This window comes from Chamaea fasciata, unplaced genomic scaffold (genome assembly GCF_029207755.1).
Source record: "Chamaea fasciata isolate MVZ Bird 193981 ecotype frontalis unplaced genomic scaffold, bChaFas1.0.hap1 SCAF_4, whole genome shotgun sequence".
Classification (NCBI taxonomy): Eukaryota; Metazoa; Chordata; class Aves; order Passeriformes; family Sylviidae; genus Chamaea; species Chamaea fasciata.
Window position 1 is genome coordinate 36,956,084 of NW_027094089.1, and position 26,080 is coordinate 36,982,163.

The 26,080-nt window shown below is 38.2% G+C and overlaps 1 protein-coding gene across 2 annotated transcripts in view; it reads right to left on the minus strand.

Moving 5' to 3' along the window:
- The window catches only part of PCSK5 (proprotein convertase subtilisin/kexin type 5), a 229,708-nt gene that overhangs the window by 161,562 nt on the left and 42,066 nt on the right, over positions 1 to 26,080 (minus strand). For both annotated transcript variants that reach the window (XM_066181295.1, XM_066181296.1), the window contains exon 3: positions 10,426 to 10,539. In XM_066181295.1, the coding sequence (XP_066037392.1) occupies positions 10,426 to 10,539 (114 nt within the window). The remainder of the gene's footprint in view (positions 1 to 10,425; positions 10,540 to 26,080) is intronic.

A 26,080-nucleotide genomic window follows, 5' to 3' on the forward strand; every position in this document is an offset into this window, starting at 1 on the left:
TCTAGTGAATTTATCACCAGCAATCTAAAAGAATCTACAATTTGTTGCTCCAATAAATGGCACTATTGGTGACCCTTTGTTTGTGAAAGTCCTTGTTGAAGTCCAACAGACTTACAGCACTGCAATGATTAATTTCACTATTTGTGAATCTTATTGAACTCATAATTCTGTGAACCAGAATTATGCTGCTGAATTTTTTTAATCAGAAATGAGGCCCACCCACAGTACCACTGATTTCTGAAAACTAGTTGGAAAGTAACGTTGTTTATTTTATACCAAAGTTAATGCAACACATTTACATTTAGGAATGGGTGACAACATTTTTGAGAAGAAGTTGAGAAAAATTTTGACAAAGCATTTTTAGTTACCCCTGGAGCAAAATTTTAGAAACTTTCATTTCTATATCTATCACTAAATAGATACTGACTGTTTTAAGAAAAATATGGGTTTGTGTGGTTGCTTTGCTATTGGTATAAGTTTTCAAGGAAAAAAGATTTCTAAAAAAGACAAGAAAATGTTGGTTTAATTTTATAACCTTGGTGTGGTGTAATATAAATATTACACAACACTAAAAATAAATAAAAAATTAAATTAATAACAAATATTATTATTTCATAGTAATTAACTGAAGATCCATTTCAGTCTTGTAACAGACACCCTCATCAATTCCTCTAGAGATGGAGGATTTGTAATAAAACAATCTGCAAAACTAACTAATGTAGTGCCAGGCTTACTAAAACACAAAATTTGGGCCAGTTAGCAGCCAATTAATGTTGGCTTGGAGGACACTGAGAACAGCACTTTGAAGTATATGTTAAGTTTAGGAATATGTTTAAATCTGTCCTTGATTTGCAACGCATTCAGGTGGATGTCTATTTCCAGTGAGGTGCATGACTGAGGTCTCATCTCATGCCTGTATACTTTGTTGCACATAATCTCACTAACAACATCATTACAGGTAGCACTTTATTAGTAAGATCTCTCATTTTATTCTTAGGGACAGCCAAAACAGCTGTTCTTTTCCCCCTATTTAGGCACTTTTCCCATTTAGTCACTTTAACTTATCATCCTTTGACTTACGGATGCCAGGATTTAACATGGATACGGTTTCTAAGGGAGAACTTTTCAATCCACAATAAGTACTTTTCCTCTTGCCTCTCCCAATACAACACAAGAATCAAATCAAGAACTGCATGCAGCGTGATTAGAAACTCCTTGCCACCAAAAGGGGAAATGGAGAAAATCTGCCTCATACTGTCATTGCATGCATTCCTCCTAACTGAGTCTTCCTATATGAATACATTTCCTAGTAGTATCCCTACTGACAAATGCCTAGAAGAAAAGTAACTTAAGAGCAACCAGTAAATTATTATTATTATTATTATTATTATTATTATTATTATTATTATTATTACTACTATTATTATATCTAAACGCATATATAGACATGTAAATTGTCCCTGTCATTCCCCACGGAATATAACTGCATCAGGAGACCTCTGCTGCTTGGTGCCTCCCTGGAAGCAACATGGGTCATAACCTCTGTTCCCTTCACACTCACACTCACATACAGAACTTCTGTATGTCAGGAGATCAGAAGAGATGCATGACTCAGGCATTGTTTTTTTCCTCCTATTAGACCATGGGAAAAAATCTTGTGTGTGAATCATTCAAACACTGAGACCGCTGAAGATTTTTTTCTAGGACTTGGGATAGTTAACAAACCAAGTTTAAAAAGTGGGTTTGGCCACCCATGTAGGTTAATTCAGAAGAATAAATGCTGAAGTAGTCCTCAGAATGCATCAGTGGTTACAGTTTACACAATGTACAATACGGTCTTCGGGTATCACTGTGCTTAGACTCCCAAACAAGATCAAAGCTGCTTCTCACAGTGAGGTCAATACTTGAAACTTTTGAATTCTGGTGAAGTAAAGCAGCAGCAGCAGCCAGCCAGTGAAAGCAGACCACATCCCATGTCCAGTGTGAATGGCTTTAAAAGGCAGGAGCCTTTCAGAACTTAGTTTTCTCTCACAGGTTAGTATCAATGACAATGAGTCAATGTTATGGTGTGTTTGGGTGAACATTTTCAAAGGACAGGCACAAAGTAGAGTAATGCTTCCAGAATAATTTGTCCTCTTATGTAGTATTCCATCACCATCTGGAGTGGGAGCAGATGGAAATTGCAGGAGGCAATTTTTTTAAAAGGACAACCATATGAGAGTAGCAAATACATCTAATAATTAAATAAAAATTTAACATTTAATTATTAAATTATTTGATTTAATTTATATTTCATTTAATAAATTAAATACAATTTTTAAATATAGCTACCATAAACTGAGGGGTCAAGACCCTCAAGATAGCTGGACCAATCTAACTCCTCAGTGCTGTTAGTGAAAATTTTGACCCATCCTCCTTTAGTCTCTTTTGAGTTTTTGTTGATGTTTTTCCTTTAGTTTGTTGGGGGGTTTTGTCTGCCTTTTTCTTTGTTGTTTTGTTTTTTATCTGTAGTTCAGGTAGTCATACGAGATGATGCAAAGGATGGGGACAGGATTGAGGAGCTAGGGGCAAAGATACTGTAGGTGGTAGGATGTGAATACAGAGCCTCAAGCTTGTGTGCTGTCTTGGGAAACTTCATAATCAGAAAAGGGTTGTGATTCTTCAACACAAATTCAGTGGTCTACAAGAATTTGGATTTTTCAGAATCATGTTTTCTGTAAGCAGACTGACTCCTTATCGAGATGTAAGAGTTGTAACCCTTTCTAAGCAGGCTATATTAATTTCTTATCTGCACTTCAATTCATGTGTAAGATGAGGTCCTAGTTAACAAAGGGTATATGGATTTCAGTGCTTCAGCAGCTGGTATCATATAAAACCCATCCAAACAAAGCATGTGAAAGCTTGTATTTAACAAACTTCCCTCAACATCTTCTTTTCAGCCAAACAAGGAGAATTACAATGAGAAAAAGTGCTTCAAACTTAAACTAGCCTATGGAAGAGCTTTTTGTAACTTCAGAAATGCTTTTTCTTTGCCTAACTTCTCTTATTTTTTTTCTAAATGGGATTTCTGGCTCCAAATATAATTGTATGACTAGGAGCTGGTATTCATAAAACCCAAACCAGGAGCTTTTTACTCCTAAGCAGTAGTTTACTGTTTACTAATAAACCATCTTGTCCAAAAGACACAGGAGAGGGAAAACCCTGCTATACACTTCATGATTACTCTACCATAAATCTTCCTCTCATTAAGCTACTGTGCTCGTACTACATGGGTTTAACATAGTTTCAAACTGTTTTCAAAACTGAAAATAACTTATGTTGTTCTGTTAGAAATTCACATAAAAATCAATGAAGACGGGAAAAATGCTTAAATGGCATGCTACTCATGATTTAGTGAACTCTTATCGCTACAGAAAGGGTAAGACAGAAGTAGTATTAATACCTTAAATGATCCACATTTTCTTCTCTCAGGGTATCTGAGGCTCTTCACTCCTGCACACCTCCTGCCCCTGACCACTTTCTTCTCTGCTGTTAGCTGGAAATGAGTTCATTTTGAAACAGCCAGCTCTGCAGAATTTATAATCTTCTCAGCAAAAGAGCAAGCACAGATGCTGCCTATATTGCTCCACACATTGGAACTGGAATATTTTCCAAAAACCTCTACCTGCCTCTCCTTGAGGAGACTCGAGGTCTTGTGCTGTCAACGTCTCCTGTACAAAATGCTCACTTAATTTATTTTGGTTAATTTTCATCCAAACATATTTAGAAGTCATGTAGATGTGCAAACAGTTGCTGGACTTCTTTCCAAAATGGCACTGATAGAGTCTGTACTGTTAGACCCCCCTGCTACCTGCTCCTTGTTGGTTGAGAAGAAAATCCTATCCACAGGGCTTGAACAGCAGATGTAATGCACAGCAGAGATTTCATTACATCAGAATTATCTAAAAGTAATGCCAAAGGTAAATTTAATGAAGTAGTGCAGAACACACCTTATTGAAGCGCCTGTCCTCAGTGCATTTCCTTCTTCTGTTTTTGGGTGAAGGGCGTAGTGGCTTGCATGTGCTTTGTGAGTTTTGGGGTTTTTTTACATAGACAAAAAAGAAGCATGAATTAATGTTGCAAAAGGCTCAGCAAGAACTAAGGTACTCTGCAAATTGGTAATTTTAGTCACAACATTTGCTCATGTGAAATACGGGAAGACACAGTTGAACACAGATGCAGGAATCTGGAAAGCTGGAGTTTCGATGACCTAATTCCATGGGGTCTACATGGGATCTGCCTTCAGTTAAAAGGGGCATACTGATTTTTAACAACCAGTACAAGACGTAACATCCTAGACCTAAATACTGTTTTCCAGTTTCTTCTTTGACACAAATCAAGCTCTCCTCAAAGAATCATGGAATATCTTAGGTTGGAAGGAATACACAAGGATTATTAAATTCAACTTCCTGCTCCTCACAGTGGTACCTAAAACTAAGTCATATGACTAAAAGCATTATCCAGACTTTCCTTGATCCTATGTACTGAATGGTTGGGAAATTGCCTTACACTCGCATAGCACTCAATTTTTGCCTCCTGACTGGGAACTAACATAGTAGCTGTTTGTGTCAGAAATTCCTAAAAGTATCATAGGTTTTGAGTCTGCTTCTGATAAAGGCAAACTGAATATGTCACACTATTTAATTTCTTATCAATCAGACCGCAAGACTGGAGAGCCTCAGAATTAATTCTGTACTGTGGCTGTGTATTTTTGGTCACTTTGGCATTCCTGAAGCTTGTTCTTTAGGTGAAAAAATGTATAAAATATTAGTTAAGTAGATACACATCTCCTGAAGCATTTGCAATTTTAGTATGCAAACAACAGCAAAACAAGACATAAAGCTTGAAACAAATCAGTCTTTTTTTATGCACTAAATTATGTCTCCTTTTTTTCCAGTAAATTAATAGTGTATTCAGTACTGCATGGCATAAGAAATTGTTTTGCTATTTGACATTACTTGATTTTGATTTTTAAAAATCTGAAAAGTGGATAGTTAAATAAGCTGTTGCTCTTGAAAACTGCTCTTTAAAAGCTATGATTCATTCTCCTTTGTAAAGAGGAAAAATGTACTTCCACGTAATTACGTATCTCTGTTTATTCATCAATGGTTTTCCTGCTGAAGTGCAATGTAAGATAAAACCTGAAATATACCAGAATGTGTCCCAGTATGAAATACAAAAACTAAAAGCAGATATTTACCAAATGTCATTAGAAATTCAGCAAAGATTTTGCGGCATTATCATTTCCTTACTAACTGCAAAAACTATTCAGAAAAAGGCAGTGGAGGAAAACACAGTATTATACACAAATGATATTGCACAAAGAATATTATACAGACAAGTACCTACAGTTTCTTAATATGACTCAGTTGCTGCCCAGAAAAAAAAAAAATCCAGTTTAAATAAATTCTGTAAAGATAAAAGTGGATACTCTGCCTCTGAAGATACAATCACAGCAGTAAGTAGGCAGAGGAATATATCCTTTTGCTATATGATTTATTACCAAATCTTTGACACACAAGAAAATCTCTCCCAAAGCAAGCATGGAAATTATTTTTGTATCACTTCTTCTTGCTTCGGTGAAAATGCTGGCACAACACTCAGATGATGCTGGCTTCCATTTTGAGTTTTCTGGGCACTTCCAGGTGTGCTTATCTAGGAGCCAGAACTGAATATCCCAAAGGAACAGACCAAGAAGCCTATTTAGTCCATCTGTCTTCAAACTATTTGCTAGTCTGGCTAAACTATCTGCATTAATAATCTCTTTTCAGTAGGCATGGATAAATCCACTTTTACAGGCTTTTGATTACTTAAAGTATGCTGTTGTCTTCCAAAAGGAAATTAATTTAAGTCAAATTGTGTATTACTTGACCTTGTATTTTTGTTCTGCCTTGTCCACAGAGAACGACAAAATATGTGTTTCCAAATGCAGATCTCAAAGGTAATGTTTGGCAAGCAGAGAAGTTCTTTCTAGCAGCACATCTGCTGAAGTTTGGTCACAGATCATCTTCTCAACTTTGTAGAACACCAAAAGCTTGGATTTTCTCACTCAATAAAACCCAAAAATATGAAAGTGCATGCAACAACCCAACCAAGTTACAAAATATGCAAAACACTTTCAAGCATGCCATGCCACCTCAGAAAGAACAACCATTTGGCTTCCACTGCACAGATGAAAGGAGAGAACAGCTCTTGGGAGGGCAATAAAAAGAGAGCAAGGTTTTTCCTTAGCTCTCAAATAAACCTTTGGAGGTCATAAAGGAGAGTGACACATATCCATTTGCTGTAGTGTTAGCATATGGCAGGTGAAATTCTTTCTTGAATTCTGCCTCCCCCTACCTGATCCAGCACTCAGATCCACTGTGACCTCTCGTTCTCCCTTCGCCTCTTTCCAGCCCATCTCATCAGGCTCCTTCCTTCGTCCCTCTCTTTCCTTTCACAGTCCTACCCACCATAGCTGTCCTCATTAATGGCAAGGCCAAGGATGTAAAATCTTTTTCTCTGCTCTGCCACTTACGTAAGTTGGGAGGAGAGGCACAAGGTAAGCCAACTCCCGACAGATCTCATCAGTGGCATAAGGGAGGCAACTCACCTGCCTAACCCATCCCCTCCACCTTATTTCATGGCTAAAGGACCTTTGAAAACTCACATTACTCACTGCTGATACAGGTTTATTAGTCCGATTCTGGCTGCCATTCAGAGTCAACTATACTGTGTCAGAGGAGAAAGGTCTGTCCCTCCCAGTGAACCTACAACTGCAACTGGAGAGCACTGTGTAGCATACTGGAGGAATTTGCTGAAGAAATGAAGTGAGCTAGGTTCATCAGCATTGCTCAAAGCAATACTTGCTTCACAGTCTTCACTGAAAGTAAAAAGTAAGCCATTTTCCCTGGGTTTTGGTTTCAGCATCAAAGCTCAAGGCAGCAAACCCTAGATGCAAGTGATTTAGTAATCACCAGCTTGTGTGGATTGCTCTCAATTGCAGCATAAATTACATTTCACCTGTTTATATCAGAAATCTTTGAGTGCAAGTATACCAATAAATGTGATGATTGATTACCAATAAATACTGACTGCTAAGGCTCCTCAGAAAATCTTTCATCTTCAACAGCTTCCTAAAAGCCTCAGTACATCACTCTACATCTATAATTACACAACAATATTATATAGTTTTTTTATCCAAAAATTTACTTTATTATTATTCACCAACCAGTTGGTAAATGTTCATTTCCACTATGGCTCAGTCACATGGTTTTACTGTGCTTTGCTGGCACTGCAATAATCCTCTTCCACCAAGAACCCCCTAAAACACCTGGCGTTTTGTTGATCTGCTTGTCCTTTCAGTCCAGTTTTGTGAAAAGTCCACAGAACTAGGTGCCATAACCTGTTGGAGAAACAGTCCAGCCAGGCATTGTATGTTTTCCTAAGTTTACTGACTTCTATTAGAGTAAGTTTTCAGAAGTTAAAAAAAAATTAGTGTTTTCATTATGTTTAAGTAATATGTTTTTCTTATTTTTAAAAAATTTAAAAACCCATCCAGTGGAGCTCATCATCACAGCAGAAGTAAACTGCAACTGCAGAAAGCTGTGCCTCTGTGCCTGCATGATTCCAGTTTCTTCAGGTACCACTATGTTTCAAGTCCCAAACAAGATCAACCTACCACTATGAAGCTCTTCTTGAAGTAGGGAACAAAAAAGAAATGGTCAACAACAGTACTCCAACTGAAGTCTACTAAAGTTAGTTATATTAGCCACAACTTTGCATATATTTCTATTTTTTAATAGAAATTAAAATTCTATGCTTGTAATATATATTAATATATTTACTTTCTATGGTTTCCTACGCAGACAAGATAAATTCATTTGAACAACTGGCAGGTACAGTCAATTGATTAGGTGCAAAGTCACCTCAGTCATTCTGAAGACACTGTTAATTGTTAGCTCCGAACTAAGCAAAATAAAAAGTACAGAACAGCTGACTTCAACCTCTTTCAGCCAAAATCAGCAAACATTGTATATAATCCATCTAGTTACTGCCTAACAGGTTATTTTGTCAACATCAGTGGAAGAGAAGAAATTTATTAATTTAACATGATAGTACAAATGTAGCTGAGCTCTGGGAATGGCATCTGGGACTCAGCACTCTTCTGACTCAAAATTTTGAAGAGGATGTTAACTAGGGAATTTTTGGTATCAGTTCATTCTGAGCAAACTGAACTTGATTCTGTAGGTCACTTTCAAATAACAGTTGGCTTGGTAAAGTTTCATATGCTGATTACTCAATAAAAATACTATATTTTACTCTTAAGCACAGATGCCTCAAGATTCAGAAGTTATGCTAAAGAAATTGAGTTTCTATCAACTTGCCTTGCTTTGAGGGAGGTAAGTTAGAAGAAAATAACCTTTTCTTTCTTTAAAAGTTGTGATGGCTCAAAAGAGAAAGAATGCCTGATTCACTCTTGTAACTTCTCACCATGGATATCACACAAACAAAAATGTATTATTTCTAGACTCGAAAATTAAAATGACAAGAAGTGGTACCCCTGAAGAAAAACCTTGGAGAGGAAAAACATTAATCAGATCTGGCTTGGCAAAGTCTTCTGTCAACAAATCTGTACTGCACCTATGGCCTTGTTAGAAATTGTGCCAGTTCAGTGGGCAAAGGTATCACTCTTAGCCCACAGCGAAGTTACTTATTAATCCAAATGCAAATCTCTATATGATAGTTTACTTATTACTGTCTCAAGAAATTACTCAAGAGTAATTTCTTGTTACTACTTTCTCAACAATCTGTCTGCAGCCAGCAGCCTTAAAACCTCTTCCAGCAAAGCAATGACTGAAACCATTAACCTACCTTGAACTCATTTTTTTCCCTTCACCTTATAAAGCTAAGAAAGGTTAACAAAAGCAGCCATGGTAACAATCACAAAAACAGTCATATGAGGATATCTTTTATGTCCCAAATCAGTCCTGAAGTCAACCCACTCACATATTTTTAGCTATTCTCCCTTAGGAAATAGCATGGTCACTAATACTTCACTGATCTCTTTCAACAAAATGTCATCAAGTCACTCTCACTAACAATGTTGCAAATACATGGAATTAATCAGTGGATGTAAATGCAGTCAGTCAGGAATGGTCCCCTTCCCAGAGGGTCTGAAAGGGAGGATTTTTTTCCCCTGGGACAGAAATGAGGAATTACGAAAGTTGTACAAAACAAACAGTGAAGTCCATTTGATGCTCTAAAGTCTGTTCTGTGTTAGACTGGCAATTGTGGCGCAGCTGTGAGGTAGTGTGACTAGACAACACAACTGGATTTTAAATAGAAACTGCTATCTTTCTGACAAAATTAGAGGCAACTGCTGTAAGTATCTATTATAAGAGAACCTCTCCTATGAGGAAAGACTGAGAGAATTGAGGCTGTTTATCCTGGAGAAGAGAAGGTACCAGAGAGACCTTACTGCAGCCTTTCAATATTTGTAGGGGATCATTAGGAAAAATGAGGACAAAATTTTTAGCAGTACCTGTTGCTATAGGACGAGGGGCAATGGCTTTAAACCAAAAGAGAGTTGATTAGGTTAGATATAAGAAGAAATTTTTTTACAAGGAGAGTTGCAAAATGCTGGGCCGGGTTGCCCAGAGCTCTGCTAGGTGCCCTATCCCTTGAAACACTTAAGATCAGGTCAAATGGGCCTCTAAGCAACTTGATCTAGTTTAAGATATTCCTGCTCACTGAAAGGTGGGCTGGACTAGAAGGCTTTCAGAGGTCTCTTTCATCTCAAACCATTCTGTAATCCTAAGATTTATACCTAGCAGAAAGGATGGTATTTTTAAAAACATTATGAGTACAAAATTTCACTCCAGGCTTTAACAGTGATTACCAAGCCAAAAAAAAAAAAAAATTTTTTAAAGAAAAAATACAACTTCTATCAGACAGGAAACAGCATAAGCAATCCATTTATTTCGACCATGAAATTGTTCATTATTAAAAAGAGTGTAACTAAAGTACTGAATGGTCAGTGTTGGTGGCTTTCTTCTTCTGTTTCAGGACAAGATACATTTAAGTTTGGGACAGCAAATTAGGTATTAAATACCAGCGGGTTTTCATAAGTTGTGGTTAAGTTCCTTCCATTCTTATTGATGAAAGCTTATCCTTAAAAAAATAAGATATCTTGCAATAGGAAGAATTCATGAATGAATGCATCAATAAATGCTTCCAACTGTAGGGCTCACCACAAATTCTTTGTAATACTTCTAAGGAGTTAACAGACCTTTATTAGTTAAATAAAAATCCTCAAATCTGCTTTTCCTGAACATATTCTTCCACCCCTTTCCATAGTATCCTACCAGATGACTAAACATTAGCATGAAATGGATGTGTACTTACCATGTACCACATGCTTGGCCACTTGGGATCATTGAAATAAGTGGATTGGGTACCACCAGGTTTATAATCCCTTTTTATCCTTCTTTTAACCACCTGCTGTTGTATCCACTCCACCTGACAACCAGGAAAACATAAAGAGAATGTTATGGTTGTGTGGAGATTATCAAGAAACGTCTGAAAACTTGAGATTGTTCTCATTACCACACTCCAAGGCATATTTCATACTAAAGAGCTCATTTTGGCTGCTGAAATCATGCAGGTCACCTTGACATACTGTTCACTAAGGAATACACCCATTTAGCTAGTGTAACAAACGTGAATAATTGATAATTCTCTGCTAGAAGGCCTTTGTTGGGTATTAATTTTAAATACTATTATTTTCTGATTTTTCTTTATCAGACTTACTCTTCTTTTGAATTTATAAAAACTCATACACAAAATCCAACAGCATATTACAATGAGGATTTAATTGAATTTCTAAAAGGGTGGGTTTGTTTTTATTTTTATCTTTCTCTTCCAGAAAATAAAAAACATTAAAAAATATATTCAGAAGTTTTGCCTTTAGATCAGTATCTAAATTGCCTTCACAACCTGGAGAGAAAAAAACCCCCAAAATTAAATTTTATTTTAAGTAAAGTGACTCCTTGTCAAGATTTTCTCAGAGAGGCACTCTGGAATCTTATTTTACACTAAGCACTGCCCTGTGAGAAATAGCTGGATAGTGAGCAACAGCTCTAATTAAAACAAACACAAAAATGAGCTTGAAACAGAAAAAGAAATAGAAGGGTTAAAATCTAACTCTGAAAGTTATTTTTGTCTGTCTGACACCTCTTCAAAGATTCATGATGCATCCAAAGAAAGGCAACACCAAAAGCGACATCAACCTTAGAGCAGAGAGGACTCTACAGGTATTTCTGTATTACCTATTCTAAATGGGAGCTAGTTTCAATAAATGTAAATAATAATAACTAACCATAGAAAAAGCCCATGGCATAGTCACACACATCTAGCAGCTTATATTTCTGTTGAATTGTTTCAAGGGATATAACTACAAAAATTCAATTCATAGCTCTCCAAGCAAGACAGCCATCTTCTTCTAGCAGCCAACTCTGCACCTTTTATTTGTGCTGTTCGAATATCTGAGTATGAACGCAAACATACAAATATATCAAAGAAGTTACTTTCAGCTCACATATTTGTTTGTCACTGGTCAGAGACAGTACTAGTATTTTCCTTTAGAAGGCTAATCTCTCTACTGTGCATTCACAACACAACTTCAAATCCTTAAGTAGACAGGCATACCATAGCACTCTGGCCTCTATTTCTTGATCACAAAAAAAGGCAGAAAGACTAAAATCTCTAAAATTGTCCAGACAGGATTCCTAGGACAGTCCTTACAGAGGCTGAATAGTTTTCATGGTTTTCTTCATAAAGAAAAAATGAAATTTTCTCCTTCCCAAGAATTAACTTCAGGATCGAAAGTATTCTCCTAGAGGCTAAACTATCCAGTCTAAGAACACAGACTTTCAGGTAGAACTGACACTGAAACTCATTTCTCTGTTAAATCTTCTAGGAACAATTGTTAGTTGCTATCTGGTTCTATGCAAATGGAGAAATTTGACAGTGTGCCTTTCTCTCTTGCTTATTGTCTCCGCTTCCAGTACAGTTTGAAATCCCCCATGACCTGACAAGAGCTAAGTGCTCCCTTAAGATCAGACTGGATCCAGGTGTCCTCTGCAGGAGGTGATGGCTAGTGGGTCTCAGGACCTTTGATGTAACAAAGTCTGGAGGCCTGTAGGATACACAAAGCATGCCTGGGCAAAGGCCAAAGAGAGTCAAGGCAGAAGACTTTGGTAAGCACTAAGCCTAATGACTGCTTTAAACTGGGATCAACAAGCCTCTTAATTAGCTCTCTCCTCCATGAAAAAGTGATTTTTAACTGAATAATGAACCCTGTTTTCCTGACTTTTGCTGCTAATATATGCTTTCTTTTCTGGATCCTCGCAACAGAAGCTAGTTATTCTTCAAAGCTTCTTTTCTTGCAGGTAGCCCATACCTTCCAACACATCACAAACATAGAGACTGGCATCCTACGTCCTGTTTGGTCTCCAACTCCTCACCTGCCTGGACTGCCATAGATGATGGGCCTCACTTCTTCTATTACTACTATTTAGCAGTCATTAACAAAAAAGCTTCAACAGGTCTGAAAAAGCAACCACTGCTTTCAGGGCTTATACAGATCCACTTTCCAAGTCTTATTACGAGATCTGTGTCTCAGTGCTGGAAACTGAAGGGTCTCAAGCTTCTATGCTGCAAGAATATTTACTGTTAATTGCCCTTTGCTGAAGGGATTAACCACATGAGTATGTTAACCATGCTGAGAAAGTTGTAAGTCAACAAATTTCAACACTTCACAGGCCAAAACCACACAGAGGACACCATGCTACACTCGGTAACTCACTCCTATCTTGAGTCTGCAGGGAGGAATTAAACATGCCTAATGTCGCCGGTAGGGACACGAAAGAACCACACTCACTCAGGTTCAAAGGTGAGCAGAGAAAGAGGAAGTTTATTATTATTTGTGATTTAAATAGGATTTAAGTTTGGTCAAGGATTGGTAGATGAGAGGAACACCTTTCTGACCCTAGTGGTCAGTTCACCAGTCCATCACAGACGGGAATGAAAACAATCTACTTGTTTATGTTACATTTGTGAAAGACTCCACTAGAAATATGTAAACAGTCATCAGAAGGCTAAAAAATCAGGGGACAGCCAACCACCAGCATAATCTAAGGATCTGATAGTGTTGCAGAACTGTCCACGAAGACAAACCCATGAGACAGACTCAGCAGAAGAGGATTAAACCTTCCACCACCATTACCTCTACTTTAGATGCATGAACTATGAATGAAAGAACTTACCAACACTACTATTGCCTAGAGGAGCCATAAATCAGAGACCCAGGACATCTAACTTGGCATTAGGGACTCCTGTGTGTCAAGGCTTCCATAGGAACTACAATTAGCAGCTGTGAGGATTTTTGGAAAAACACCTTTCTTTGGTTAATGGAGCCAAAGAAGTATAACATATTCCTGGAGCCTGCACAACACACAAGTTTAAGCAGAAATTCAGCAACCTAATACAATTTCTACATGGATAAAATGAAAGGAGTTTTCCTGACTAGACAAACTGTTAGCCAAACTCTTAACTCATTCACTGCCACATGTTGTCTCCATTGACTACTGCATATTAAGCTACAAATATCTGCTGATCAATGAAAAGATTTAAATATAAAGGCAACATAGTACTGGTGGAGACTGAGGCACGCATACACTGCTGTCTCAAAAAAAGTCCAATTAATTTCTTTTCTCCATTTCCTTTATTTCAGACAGTATTATGGAGAATATTATCAGTTATTTAGTCCAAGCAATCAAAAACACTGCAGCACTGCACACTTCCAGTTTACTGGAATATACAAAATTTGACACATAAAGAATTTTCAGTATATGTATAGGCCTGTGTTTGTACAAGACTTTGTATCAACTGAGTTAATCTGCAAGCACCCAGTGTAGTAGGCAGTTATATTTTAGTGAGATACAGGTAAATTTTTTTTGTATCTTACCTACCACCTTTTAACAAAAGACTTTCTGTTGCAGGGCATGCCGCTATTACATACTGGATGTTGCCCATAATTCCTATTTCCTCAGCTGTTAGCAAAATTAGGGGAAACACATGAAAGAGTAATTTTGCAAAGGGCTGTGCAGCTTGGATGATCTGTCTCAAACTCAGTAAACGAAACATAACTTCTTGTCTTCCCACAAGACTTAATGATAATTTTATGTATGCACAGAACTGCTCTAAGTAAAATAATTTCATATGAATAAAGATGTGGGCAAATGGCACATTTGCATATGGGAAGACAATGCAGGTAGCTCTTTAGTGATAGAACGCAAGTGTCAAGATGGAATAGGCTAGAATCATAGAATATTTCAGTTGTAAGGGAGCTACAATGATCATCAAGGCCAACTGCCTGATCAATTTAGGGATGAACAAAAGCTAAAGCACAGTATTCAGGGCCTTGTCAAAATGTGTCTCTAAAACTGACAGTCCTGGGGCATCAAGCATGTCTCTAGGAAGACTGATCTCTTTGACCAATTTCTTTGTAAAAAAATGTTTGCTGAAGTCCAGTGTAGAACTTCCTCTGATGCAACTCTGAACTACTCTCACATGGACACCAGGAAGAAGAGATCAGCATCTCCCTCTCTCCATCCTCTCTTTAGGAAGCTGCAGAGGGCAATGAGGTTGCCTCTCAGTCTCTTTTCCTTCAAACTAGACAAACGTGGTATAAAACATTAGGAGTCATTTTGAATAGTACAGGTAACCACATCAGTGAAAGGAGGAAGTCAAACTGACCACTCTCAGTCAGTGACCACACACTGCTATGAGGTAGACAATGCAGGATGCTAAACAGAGTAACCTAAAACATCCTGACATGCCTGATCACAGTCCTACTTATAGCTTTGCCTGGGAGGCATTCAGCAAATCCCTTATGTTGAGACCTGCTGATAAACTGATTCCATTATGAGGTTATATTGATACAACCTTTTAGAACTTAATTTAATCATCACTGGAATATACTCATCTGACAAGTCAATGCATACAATTTTGTTTACGGAAAATGTCACCGCTACTTAAATGGAATAGTTTACATTGTACAATCACTAGGTTATATTAATGAAAACAAAGTCAAGACTCGGAAGTTACATTACTATTGCAACACATATTACCTTTGAGTATTTTATGGGTATTCATCCACAAGTTACTATAGAATGCCTGGCATATTTTGGATTTGTTTGATTCTGTATGAAAGGAGCTCAGTTGTGTAAAAAGAGTATTTCTGGAGTAATTAATTATACAGACTCTCATTTCTTGCCAAAAGGTGAGTCTATGCAAACAATGAAGTTCATTTTAACGTTTCCTTGAAGTCACACTTACTGAGAGGTAACGAAAGACATTTTCCCATTGACCTCAGCCTCAAAAGTTCCATTTCCTGAGTGTCTAGAAATCAAAGTCAAGCCAGACTGGAGACCAAACTATTTTTAAAAATCACCATTTTCAGTCTCCTCAATTCAGGACACACAGCATTGTTTTGTGCATGATGCAGCTCTTCTTCACGGACCTGCATGGCAATAAAGCTGCTCTGAGCTAATTCAAGTACTCTTTTTCTCTCTTTAAGTGCCAGAATTTGAAATGAAATGTCATCTCTGTGTGAATCAAAACTACTCTCTACCATTTTCAGCCTCATTGATTCAATAGAATTCTTGGGAAAAAAGCCCCATGTAGGTACGCTGCAGTAAGATCTCCCTCACCAAGAGGTATAAACTGTGAAGATAAAAAGTTTTGATAAATGAAAAAAGACTTAACATGGGGGAAAAAACCCCACCAATTTACCAAAGCAGCATGATTTTTAACATACAAACACTGTTGTAAAAGAGAATATTTTCAAATATACCATGAGATGGCCTGCTTGAATAAACATTTCAAAATTATTAAAAATGTGTCAACTCCATCCAATTCGTGAAAATGCCATTACTGTACAGCAGAAGTCACAGGCAAGCAGAAGGTGTAATCCTTTCCATTTTGAGGAAAATGTGCTTGGGATGAAAATTTTTTCTAACTCTGAAGTAAGTTATAAATTTCATACCACAATCTGTAACTTTTATGACAAAATTAATTGTGAAGGTGTGGGTCTGCAGTCTGAAGATGAGATCCTGAAGGTGCCACTCCAAATTAAAACTGTAAACTGTAACTCTTGTACTGCCTCATTCACCTCCATCTGTCCTACACCTGTAAGAAGAAACTTAGTTTCTTAGATTTCTTAGATATCTAAGATAACTCCTTAGATAACATGAAAGGAGGTGCCACAGGAAGACTACAGATTAAAGAGAGAAAGAGACAGAAAACCAGAGAACATGGAAGGTAACCCCAGTAAATAGCAAAAGGGGCTACCTTATCATATGGGGAGTTTGTCTACCGACGGATTGCGCTGGACAGGCATCCTCCCTCCCAGTCAGATGGTCTCACGCTGCATCTGTTACACTTCTTTCTTTACTTGCCTAAGGACCCCCAACACTCGTACACGTGAGTTCTGAAAGACTCTGCTACGAAAGGACAGAAGTGAGGACAGCACACTCTGAGACAGAATATGAGACTCTGCTGTCCCAGAATAGGCCAGAGGAAAAAAAATTGCTCCAACTTAGCAGGATGCCATCCAGAGAGACATTGACAGACTTGTGAGGTAAACAAGACCAAATGTAAGGTCCTGTACCTGGGTCAGGGTAATCCTAAAACTCAATACAGGTTTAATGAGTGTATTGAGAGCAGCTCTGCATATAGGTGGATGAAAAACTGGACATGACCCAGCAATGTGCATTTGCATCCCAAATGCAAAAAAAAAAAAAAGCCAACTGTATGCTGTGCTATACCAAAAGACAGCTCTCCTCCACTTCACTCTCTGGACCGCTGCATCCAGCTCTGGGGTCCCCCACATAAGACAGACAAAGGAGGGCCACGAGGATGATCAGATGGCTGGAGAACCTCCGCTAAAAGGAGACAGTTGGGATTGTTTAGCCTAGAGAAGGTATTTGGGGAGATCTTATGGCAACCTTCCTGTTGTTGAAGGGGACCTATGGAAAGGATGGGAAAGGTCTCATTATCAGAGAGTCAGTATAGTGATAGGATGTGGGGTAATAGTTTTAAACAGCAAGAAAGTAGGTTTATATAGGATATTAGGTAAGGTTCCTCACTCTGAGGCTGGTGAGGCACTGAACAGGTTGCCCACAGAACCTGTGGATGTCTCCATCCATGGAAGTGTTCAAGGCCACGTTGGACTGGGGTTTGAGCAGCCTGGTCTAGTGGAAGATGTCCCAGCCTAAAGCAGAAGAGTCGGAATGAGATGATCTATCCTTTCCAAACCAAATGATTCTATGATTCTATGTTTCTAACAAAAGAAGTAAGCATCTTAGTTGTCCTGTCATGAAGTTTTCTGTGCTACCAGCTCTACTTAAGTGTATCATTTATTCTGTTTTTGCATTTCACCTTGTAATGAAACCAAAAGGTCAGTGATTTAGGGTTACAGTGAGAAGGACATATTAATATCCAAGGGACATACCCAGGTTAGTGAACAAGAGACCCAAGTGATTACTCAGGAATGCAGGAGAGATGATGAAGACTATTGACACACCTCTTGCTAACTATGTGCAGTCACAAAAGTGAGACCTCCAAAAATTTGACTTCTCATCTTAAGAAAAATTTTGTGTCATTTTTTTGATCATAATTAAAACCTAGCTATTTTATTAATCTATTATTCTTTGACTTACAATAGCAACAGCCACTTTTCACCATAAAAATAGATGAAGATAGTTGGTAAAGTAGATGTTGACATAGATAAAAACCACAGGAAATTATTGCAGATACCATAAAGGGGTCTAAAGTCAGATAAAAAGTTGCTGATTCCAGCAGTGCTATGTGATGAATTCTTGCTGATTAAGAAAGTGTTTCTTCAGCAAGGGTCAATGACAATCCACAATCAAAGCAGTTGTTATAATTATGCTACACATTCTGAAAAAAAAGCAAGATAAAACAATAAACAGATGGTAATACAGGCTGAGCAAAACCCAGAAAAGCAGAGGAGAAAAAACAGCAGATAATCCTTGAAATTATCACTTAAGCCCAAAGAAACACATCTTACACAACAGCAGGCCAACCTACTGCAGTGTCTCCCATGGACCAAAGCTGAAATTCAATGCACATTTTTCCACCTCATAACCACAGATAAGCCAGTCAGTCCTGGTACGACTTAAGTGGTTTTTATCTGCTTTGCTATATATTTGTGATCAGTTGCAGTAGTACAGCCATCCTTCCACATCCATGAGTACAAGAATCCACAGCTATGTATTTTAATGTAACTGAAGTGTCCTTTGCCTTTCCCTTGTAGCCTTCCGACCCCTACAGCTACAATCTCTTCACATAAATTATACATATCAGCCTAAAACTACGTGGCAAAAAAGTCTTCTTCCTTTAGGAACAAGACTGTAGAGGAATAAATTGTGAAGAGAAAAGGGAACAGCCTGGCTAGTTATGAAGGAAGACAGGCTCTGTCCCAAGGCAGTTTAATAACAGCCAGAGCTGCTGGGAACGGCAAAAGCATCACACTGAAATGCTGGAGAAGCTCAGTGTATCCGTTGCTGGCCAGGATCTCTGTATGAATGGAAAACCAGGGAACAATCAAAGGCAAAAGGACCTACATTTTCTCTCCTTGGGGAAGCCTTGACAAGTTTTCTACTCACAGGCACAGCTGTAGTAACTGATGAGTGAATGTGGCTACAGCCACTGCCCAACCTCCGCCCTTCTTGTGTGCTGTGCCACAGCTGACCATAAAGCAGCTCAAAATTACAGGATTGAAATCACACAGCAGCTTTGTGGGAGATCTGAGAACAAATTTCAGGGAGCCTGGGCTCTTGGCCAGTGGCTTCCAGCAGCACCAACCCCAGATGCAATATGCAAAGAGCTTTTGGGGATTTTTCCCTTCCTCAGCTTGGATGTTCTGCTCTGTTTCTAAAATACCTCAGCCTTGGAACAGTGAGGAAAAGTCTTTACAACATGAGCTTAAAAGCAACATCTATGTTGACACAAGGTAGTTTATAATTTTTAGCCACAGGTCATACACATCACCTTGGAACCAGTCAGAAGCTAAAAGCTCACAATTTTGAACACAGTTTTAAGAGACCTCTAATTGATAGGTCAGCTTGGTACAGTACCTACAGCTCTGCTTAAACCCTTGAATACAATGTTAGTATCTAGAAATACCTAACCTTGGGACAATGTAATCATCATTTCAATTCAGCAGGAGGATTAGTGTTAATATCACTCTGAATGTAAACTTGTATGCCACAACTTCATCCAATTTAGGCGTAAAATTGCATATTCTTCAAAAACCAAAAGGATGATGCAGTATCCACTAGAGGATAAAACTTTGAGCTCTCCAAGCTTCATCAGCTTTGGAATCTAACATCTGGCAGCTGAACTATCTTGGATTTCATGTCTGTCTTACTGTAGCAATTATTATATATGTTAAAAAAACTGTAGAAATTTCTGATGTGGTATTTTTCTTTTCTTAGGTAAATCCTTCAAATCATGTCATAAATCATACAAGTCCTTCAGACATTTGCATGTGCTACTTTAGGATAGCCTTAGCTCATTTAATGACATCTTAGGAAGACAAAACTCTACCACGAGGCTAAATTCAAATGTCAAAAATACCAGTGTAATTCCAAAAGTGTTGATTCAGACAAGAGTTTCCCATGGTTTCAACTGCCATTTACAGAATCCACTGAGAATTAGTAAAACAGTAGAAGTATTCCATAATTAGGTGATATGTAATATCCATCAGTGGTATACTGGACTACCAAGTAAACACATCTTCTGAGTAGACTCTTCACTGAACAAAATCCCCCTAATAGAATGTAAGAAAGTAACTCAGCCTATTTCCTGCACTTTTGCTTAATGTTGTTTTGTCAACAAGGAAATTTTTCACGTTAAGTCTGACATGGAAAAATTCAGTCACAGAACATATACCAAATATCAAATTAAGCAGTTTTCTGATCAGAGTACTTTAAACCACAGGAAAACTTGATCCCATTTGGGTTTACTTGATTGTGCCTCTACTGCTACTGTCTATCCCTAATCATAAGAAAAGGATAAAGTACTTTTTTCCAAGCTGACCCTGTTATAGCATATACTTAAAAGAAGTATTTAAAATTTAGAATTGAGCCAAAGTGCTTATACTAAACTTCAGTTTTAGAGTTTTGTTGAGTTTTACATTTTATAGAAGTATTAGTGGCATATTTTACAGCACCCCATTTCCCTAGTTCCTTGGCACTTCAGATGTCTTTGTAGCACAACTTGATTATTGCTCTTATTTAGAATCATAGAATCATAATGTTGGAAGAGACCCTTGAAATCATCAAGTCCAACCATCAACCCAGCACTACTGTTGCATATAGGTAAAACCTTATAAAAGAAAGGCCTTGTAAAATCAGGCTTTATTGCTATTTCAGCAGAAATAACAGCTAGCCTGTTAAGTTCCCATGAGAAAGAATCATGAGTTTGCATAAGAATCTATTCTTGTAATAAGGCAGTTTGCATCTGTGAAAAATAAAGTCTATCCCTTGAGAATCCACAAAGAAAAAATGTAAACACCTGTGCAAAGAGAGAGCCTGAGCACGTACACACACCTAACCAATGAATTCAGTGGCAAGAAAGTTACTAACCATTAGAATTAAACACGATGACTTGGAAAACTGTATAAAAATAGGCTAATAAATAAAAATAGGCTAACAACTAAAGTACAGCTTTTGCCACTGAAACTTTGAAGTGTCTCATCTCATTTCTATCTCTAACACAAGGTCCACAATGACACACTTACCACTGTGTTCAACATTAAATCATGACCTTTTAGTACCATATCCACAGGGATTATGAACATCTCCAGAGATGATGACTCTACTTCCCTGGGCCGTCTGTTTCAATGCTTTACAAACCTTTGCATAGGTTTTTTGGGGATTGTTGGTTTTTTTTTTTTTAATATGTAATCTAAACCTCTCCTAGCACAACTTGAGACCATTTCCTCTCATTCTGCTATTTGTTACCTGGTAGAAAAGCCCAACTCTCAGTTTCCTACAGCCTTCTTTCATGTAGCTATACAGAATAGTTAAGATCTTCTCTAGTCTGTTTTTCTGCAGGCTAAAGAACCCCAGCTCCCTCAGCTGCTCCTCATATGATCTACTCCCTAGAGCCTTCACCAGCTTCATTGCCCATCTTGGGACTTGCTCCAGCACCTCAGCATCTCTACAAAAGTCAAGGACCCAGAACGGTACCAAGATTTGGGTATGGCCTCACCAGTTACTTCCCTGGTCTTGCCGGCCACACTGTTCCTGATACAAGCCAAGGATGCCACTGGCCTTCTCGGCCACCACGGGCACACTGCTGACTGATGTTCAGCCACTGTCAACCAGTAACCTCAGATCTCCTCCCACCAGGCAGCCTTCCAACCACTCCTCCCCAGCCTGCGGTGCTGCACTGGGCTGTTGTGACCCAAGGGCAGGACCCAGCACTTCACCTTATTGAACCTCATGCAATTGGCCTCAACTGATTGATTGATTTAGCTGTACAGATCCCTCTGCAGAATCCTCCTACCCTCCAGCAGATCAACACTCCTACCCAACCTGGTGTCATCTGTGAACTTGCTGAGGGTGTACTTGATCCCCTCATGCAGGCTGTAAAGAAGATACTAAACACGGCTGATCCCAACACTGAGCATTGTTTCATGGCCAGTTTGTCTCTGACCTACCACTTCAAGTCAATAGGGACTTGTAAGCAGTTACCTCTGGAACAAGTTGCCTGTTTCTGCCTTGAAACTCATTCTTAAAGTTGTCAGTGAACTTCACCGCTATTAAAAGATTGATTACTGCCCCTGTTAAACATGATTATCACCACCATTCAAAATAAACTTCCCGAAACTATCTCTGAAAAACACATGTGGCCAGCCTAAGAAAACATTGCAGTCCAACTCTCAGGCAAATGTAAAAGGACTGAAGTTTCTTTTCCTGCTGTCAGTAGGCCAAAAAAAGTCAAATGTTTTTTCAACTGCACACCTCACAAAATGTTGACAGCATTTCCGATGAGGCCATATCTCTCAATTTCTGCATATCAGGTAACATAAATGCTGGAGTGATGCTTGATTAACAAAGCGGCTAGTTACTTTCATTTATTTTAAAGCCCCAGCTGAACCAAGAGTAACATCACTGTTTTGCAACTTCAGGATGGTCCCTGTACACATTCTGGCAACTAAAGAGTGTCTACAACAGTCACTCTGTTATGGATTCATAACTTACAACAACTGTCATATTAAAAATAGAGAAAAAGAAAATAAAGATTGTATGTCCATGGCTATGATTTATAGCATAGATTTTAAATAGCATGTACCAGAGCTTTTTGGTCTCCGGTTACATGACTTATAGGGTTGTGTGTGGTGTCCACAGTCTTCATAAAATTTCTTTCACATATGTTTATTTAATTCGATAGCAATCTCTGTGGCTATTTCTACACTGTCTTCCATTGGGATAGAAGGACTTTAAAAGGTCTCATATAAATGTGATTTTTTTTAATATGATTACAGTCTAGGAATACACTCTGTACTAATAAAATAACTTTTCTAACCAAGATAAACTTGAAATAAACAAACATGTATCTTCTGAAACGCACAAACTTTAGTTTTGTTTGATAGAATCTCAGATGTGCTACAGAAGATGTCTGCTCTCATCAGGTAAGACATTTCAGAAGTTTCAAAAACTGCAATGGTTTTCATAAATCTTCCTATTACCACTATTATTTTATCTCTAATCATTCATCCAGTTCCTTTACCTGCTGACAGAAAGGGATGAAATGCAAAACTAGGTTTTAGTGCATAAACAAACTTATATTAGCAACAGACAACAGCTTAAAAATCACCTGTGTTTCCACTATTTGCCAGAATGGTGTGAAAGTTGAAAGAGATATCTCAGTCTCTCACAATGGCAACAATAATCCAAATACCTTCTTCACACTAGCTCTTCAGAGTGTAATTGGGCTCATAAAATGTCAAGCAAGTTTACCAAACATCTGCACTGAGCAGGGCTGCAAATCTCACTGCTAGTTTCCTTCATGCAAGGCAAGGGAAGTGTGTTAATATAGCAAGGACCCAGGAAAGAAGCCCAGATATAATGAAAAGAGAAAAACAGATCCACAAGGAAGTGGTATTTGATGTCTCAGCTGAGGAGAGGGATGTTGGTTCTTTTGGGTCAGTGTCCAAACACATATGCAGGTCACCAAACTGCCGTACATATTATTCTTCAAACCACAAATAGTTGCAGGAATGTGAAATGTCTGAAAGTTGAAGTTAAATAACTGCACATGAAGCAAAACCAGAACATTTTTAAAACTTCTGAATATTTTGTATTGCTGACAAATTTTTAATTGGAATTGGAAAAACTTCTAAAACTTACACTCTGCATCAAGTAGAAATTAATTCTTATGCCGTGTGACATCTAATAAAAGATGGTTAGACTGGATGATCACAATATTTCCTTTTGATCTCACAGACTGAATCTATTGGCATTTGAATTCTTGAGAACTAGTTTTTCAGGAATAGCCTGGAAGTCAAAAAACCTTTGGAATCCAGAAATTCTGGTTTCATTATACAAAGCTGTTGTAACACAAAGTTTTCATATATAAAACACAAAGTATATATAAAAAAGTGTGCGTTTGCATTTATGTATATATCAACACAAAGTTGTTATAACAGCTACAGCTGAAACAGTGAATTGAGTCTCAGTTTAGTAAAGCTACTTAAAAAGAAATTTTTAATCTGCATCCTCTACAAAAGTAAAGTTAAACCAATATTCTGGCCTTTATAGGTAGTTATATATAACTACAGTACCAATGAGAGTGCCAGCATTTAGTCTCCTTCCAAGTAAATATTTCTTTTTTACAAAAGGGAAGAATAATGTCAAACAGTAACATAGGTAAAACACAGGTTATGTAAGTTATAGTCACCACACCAATGGACACAACTGCTTTAAGTGGATTATATGGATTTGGAATAAGTGTTTTATTCTAGTAAAATGTTGCTTAGATTCATACAATGTGTGACACCAAGAGAAATACAATTTCACAGAATAAAATACATAGCACTTGGTGTGTATTTGCTACTTGCAGAATTTTTTATTTAACTGCCAGACTTGCCCACCTTTAGTAGGTGGGGAGTCAGAAGCAGGTAGGAGCAAAGTTATATGATGAAGGCTGCACACATCCAAGCAGCACAGCTGCCAACAGGACACAGCTGCCTGGCACCTCCTCTGAACCATTAAAGCTGGCAAGGATCTGCTAAGAGGAAGACAGATCAGCCAAGAATGATGAGTGGCTTTTCAGTGACGCTGGCTTTTCAAAATGATCCTAAAAGAAAGGATCGCAAAAAGCTGGCTAGTGGGGAAATTCTTTTACTTTGTTTTGGGGAGGGATGTCTTTCCAGCTCCTTTTTCCTGCCTTCAATTACCTGTTAATATTCCCAGACACAACAAATTATCTATGTGTCTCATGATTTCTTGCAGTCCATCTTTCAGAATACTTGGGTGAGATAACAAACACTGGAATTAAACATGATGGTCTGGCCTGTCAGAAGAAGGAATTCAGATGCGTAAGTATCTTGATCTATCATGTCAGGAGCGTACTTTGCTGCCAGAATGTTTTCCAAGTGCAAGAGAGAGAAAAAAATAACTTTAATTCATTTTTCTATAAATGCCCTACAATACAACCAGTATCATCAACATCAGAGGAAGCTGGGTCTCCTCAGGAAATGGTGTGTAGAAGCTGTTCTGTTACATTTCTGTACAGTCAGTTCTGAGATGTGCCTTTCCGAAATGTAAGAGATGTAGTGTATAAATTCTCGTATAAAATATTGTACGTCGTAAATTTATACATTGCCACTAAAATTTGGATTCTCCAAAGCAACTCAAGCGCGTCTCCAAAATTCTAAAGTCCATTGTTCAGCTGTGAAAACCACAAAATTTGCAACAGAAACAATAAGGCTGGACTGGAGATGGCCCATTCATCAAGGGTGGACCTCACTTTGCGAACCTCACTCAAGATCTGATATCAATCCTGATGGAGGATCAGGGAAGACGATTGAATCAGCACCCCAAAAGCAGGATCTGGGAGGATTTTTGGGACGTCTTTTCATACCACCAAGAAATCCTTTCAAACCTCACTTGGAAATAAAGGAATATATGAATATTTGGACTTTCAATGGACATTGCCTCTGGGCAGAAAAACTGTATAAAAACCGTACACCGAGATCCAGCATTTGTGGGCAAGGTTGGATAGCACCCTTGCTGCTGTTCCTCTGTCCACCCAGCATTCGATCAATGTTGTCCAATTTTATTGTGGCATTTTAAAATTGATCTTGGAAATTGCTAAATAAATTCTTTGATTTTGGATTGGCTCTTAATCATTCATAACAGATTGGTGCCATGACTCAGATACAATATTGGCGCTGTGGGACCCCTTTGTGCGGGAGGCGCCCCCGCCAATTTTTCGGTGACCCGACAAAGCGGGAAACCCTGTGGCACCTATTGTATCACGAACAAATTTAGGTCAAACGCCACAATAAAAGAGGGGTTCTAGATCCAAGAAACATCAGGAAATTCAGGAAAGACCAAGGAGGATCCTTCGGAGCCGTGGCTAAAACTTCCACTCGTAAAATTTCTCTGTGCATGAAGACTCCACGCATGCTGGTTGAGTGAGTATGATTGGGTGGGTGAATGAGATGTGACCTGGTCATGATCCTACTGTGAACCTGAACGCTGCAGTTCCAATCTCCCGCGAGGGACTTGGTCGGCCGACGGGGAAACGAGTCGGAGTAAACTCACTTCGCTCATAAAACCCAGACTCAGGGAAGTATTGGGAACTGATCACAGGAAAAAAGCTAAAAGGGAAGGATATGTTCCTTTGAGTTCAGGAAATTGGTAAACCTTTTAGCTATGGGCTTAGCGAAAGCCCA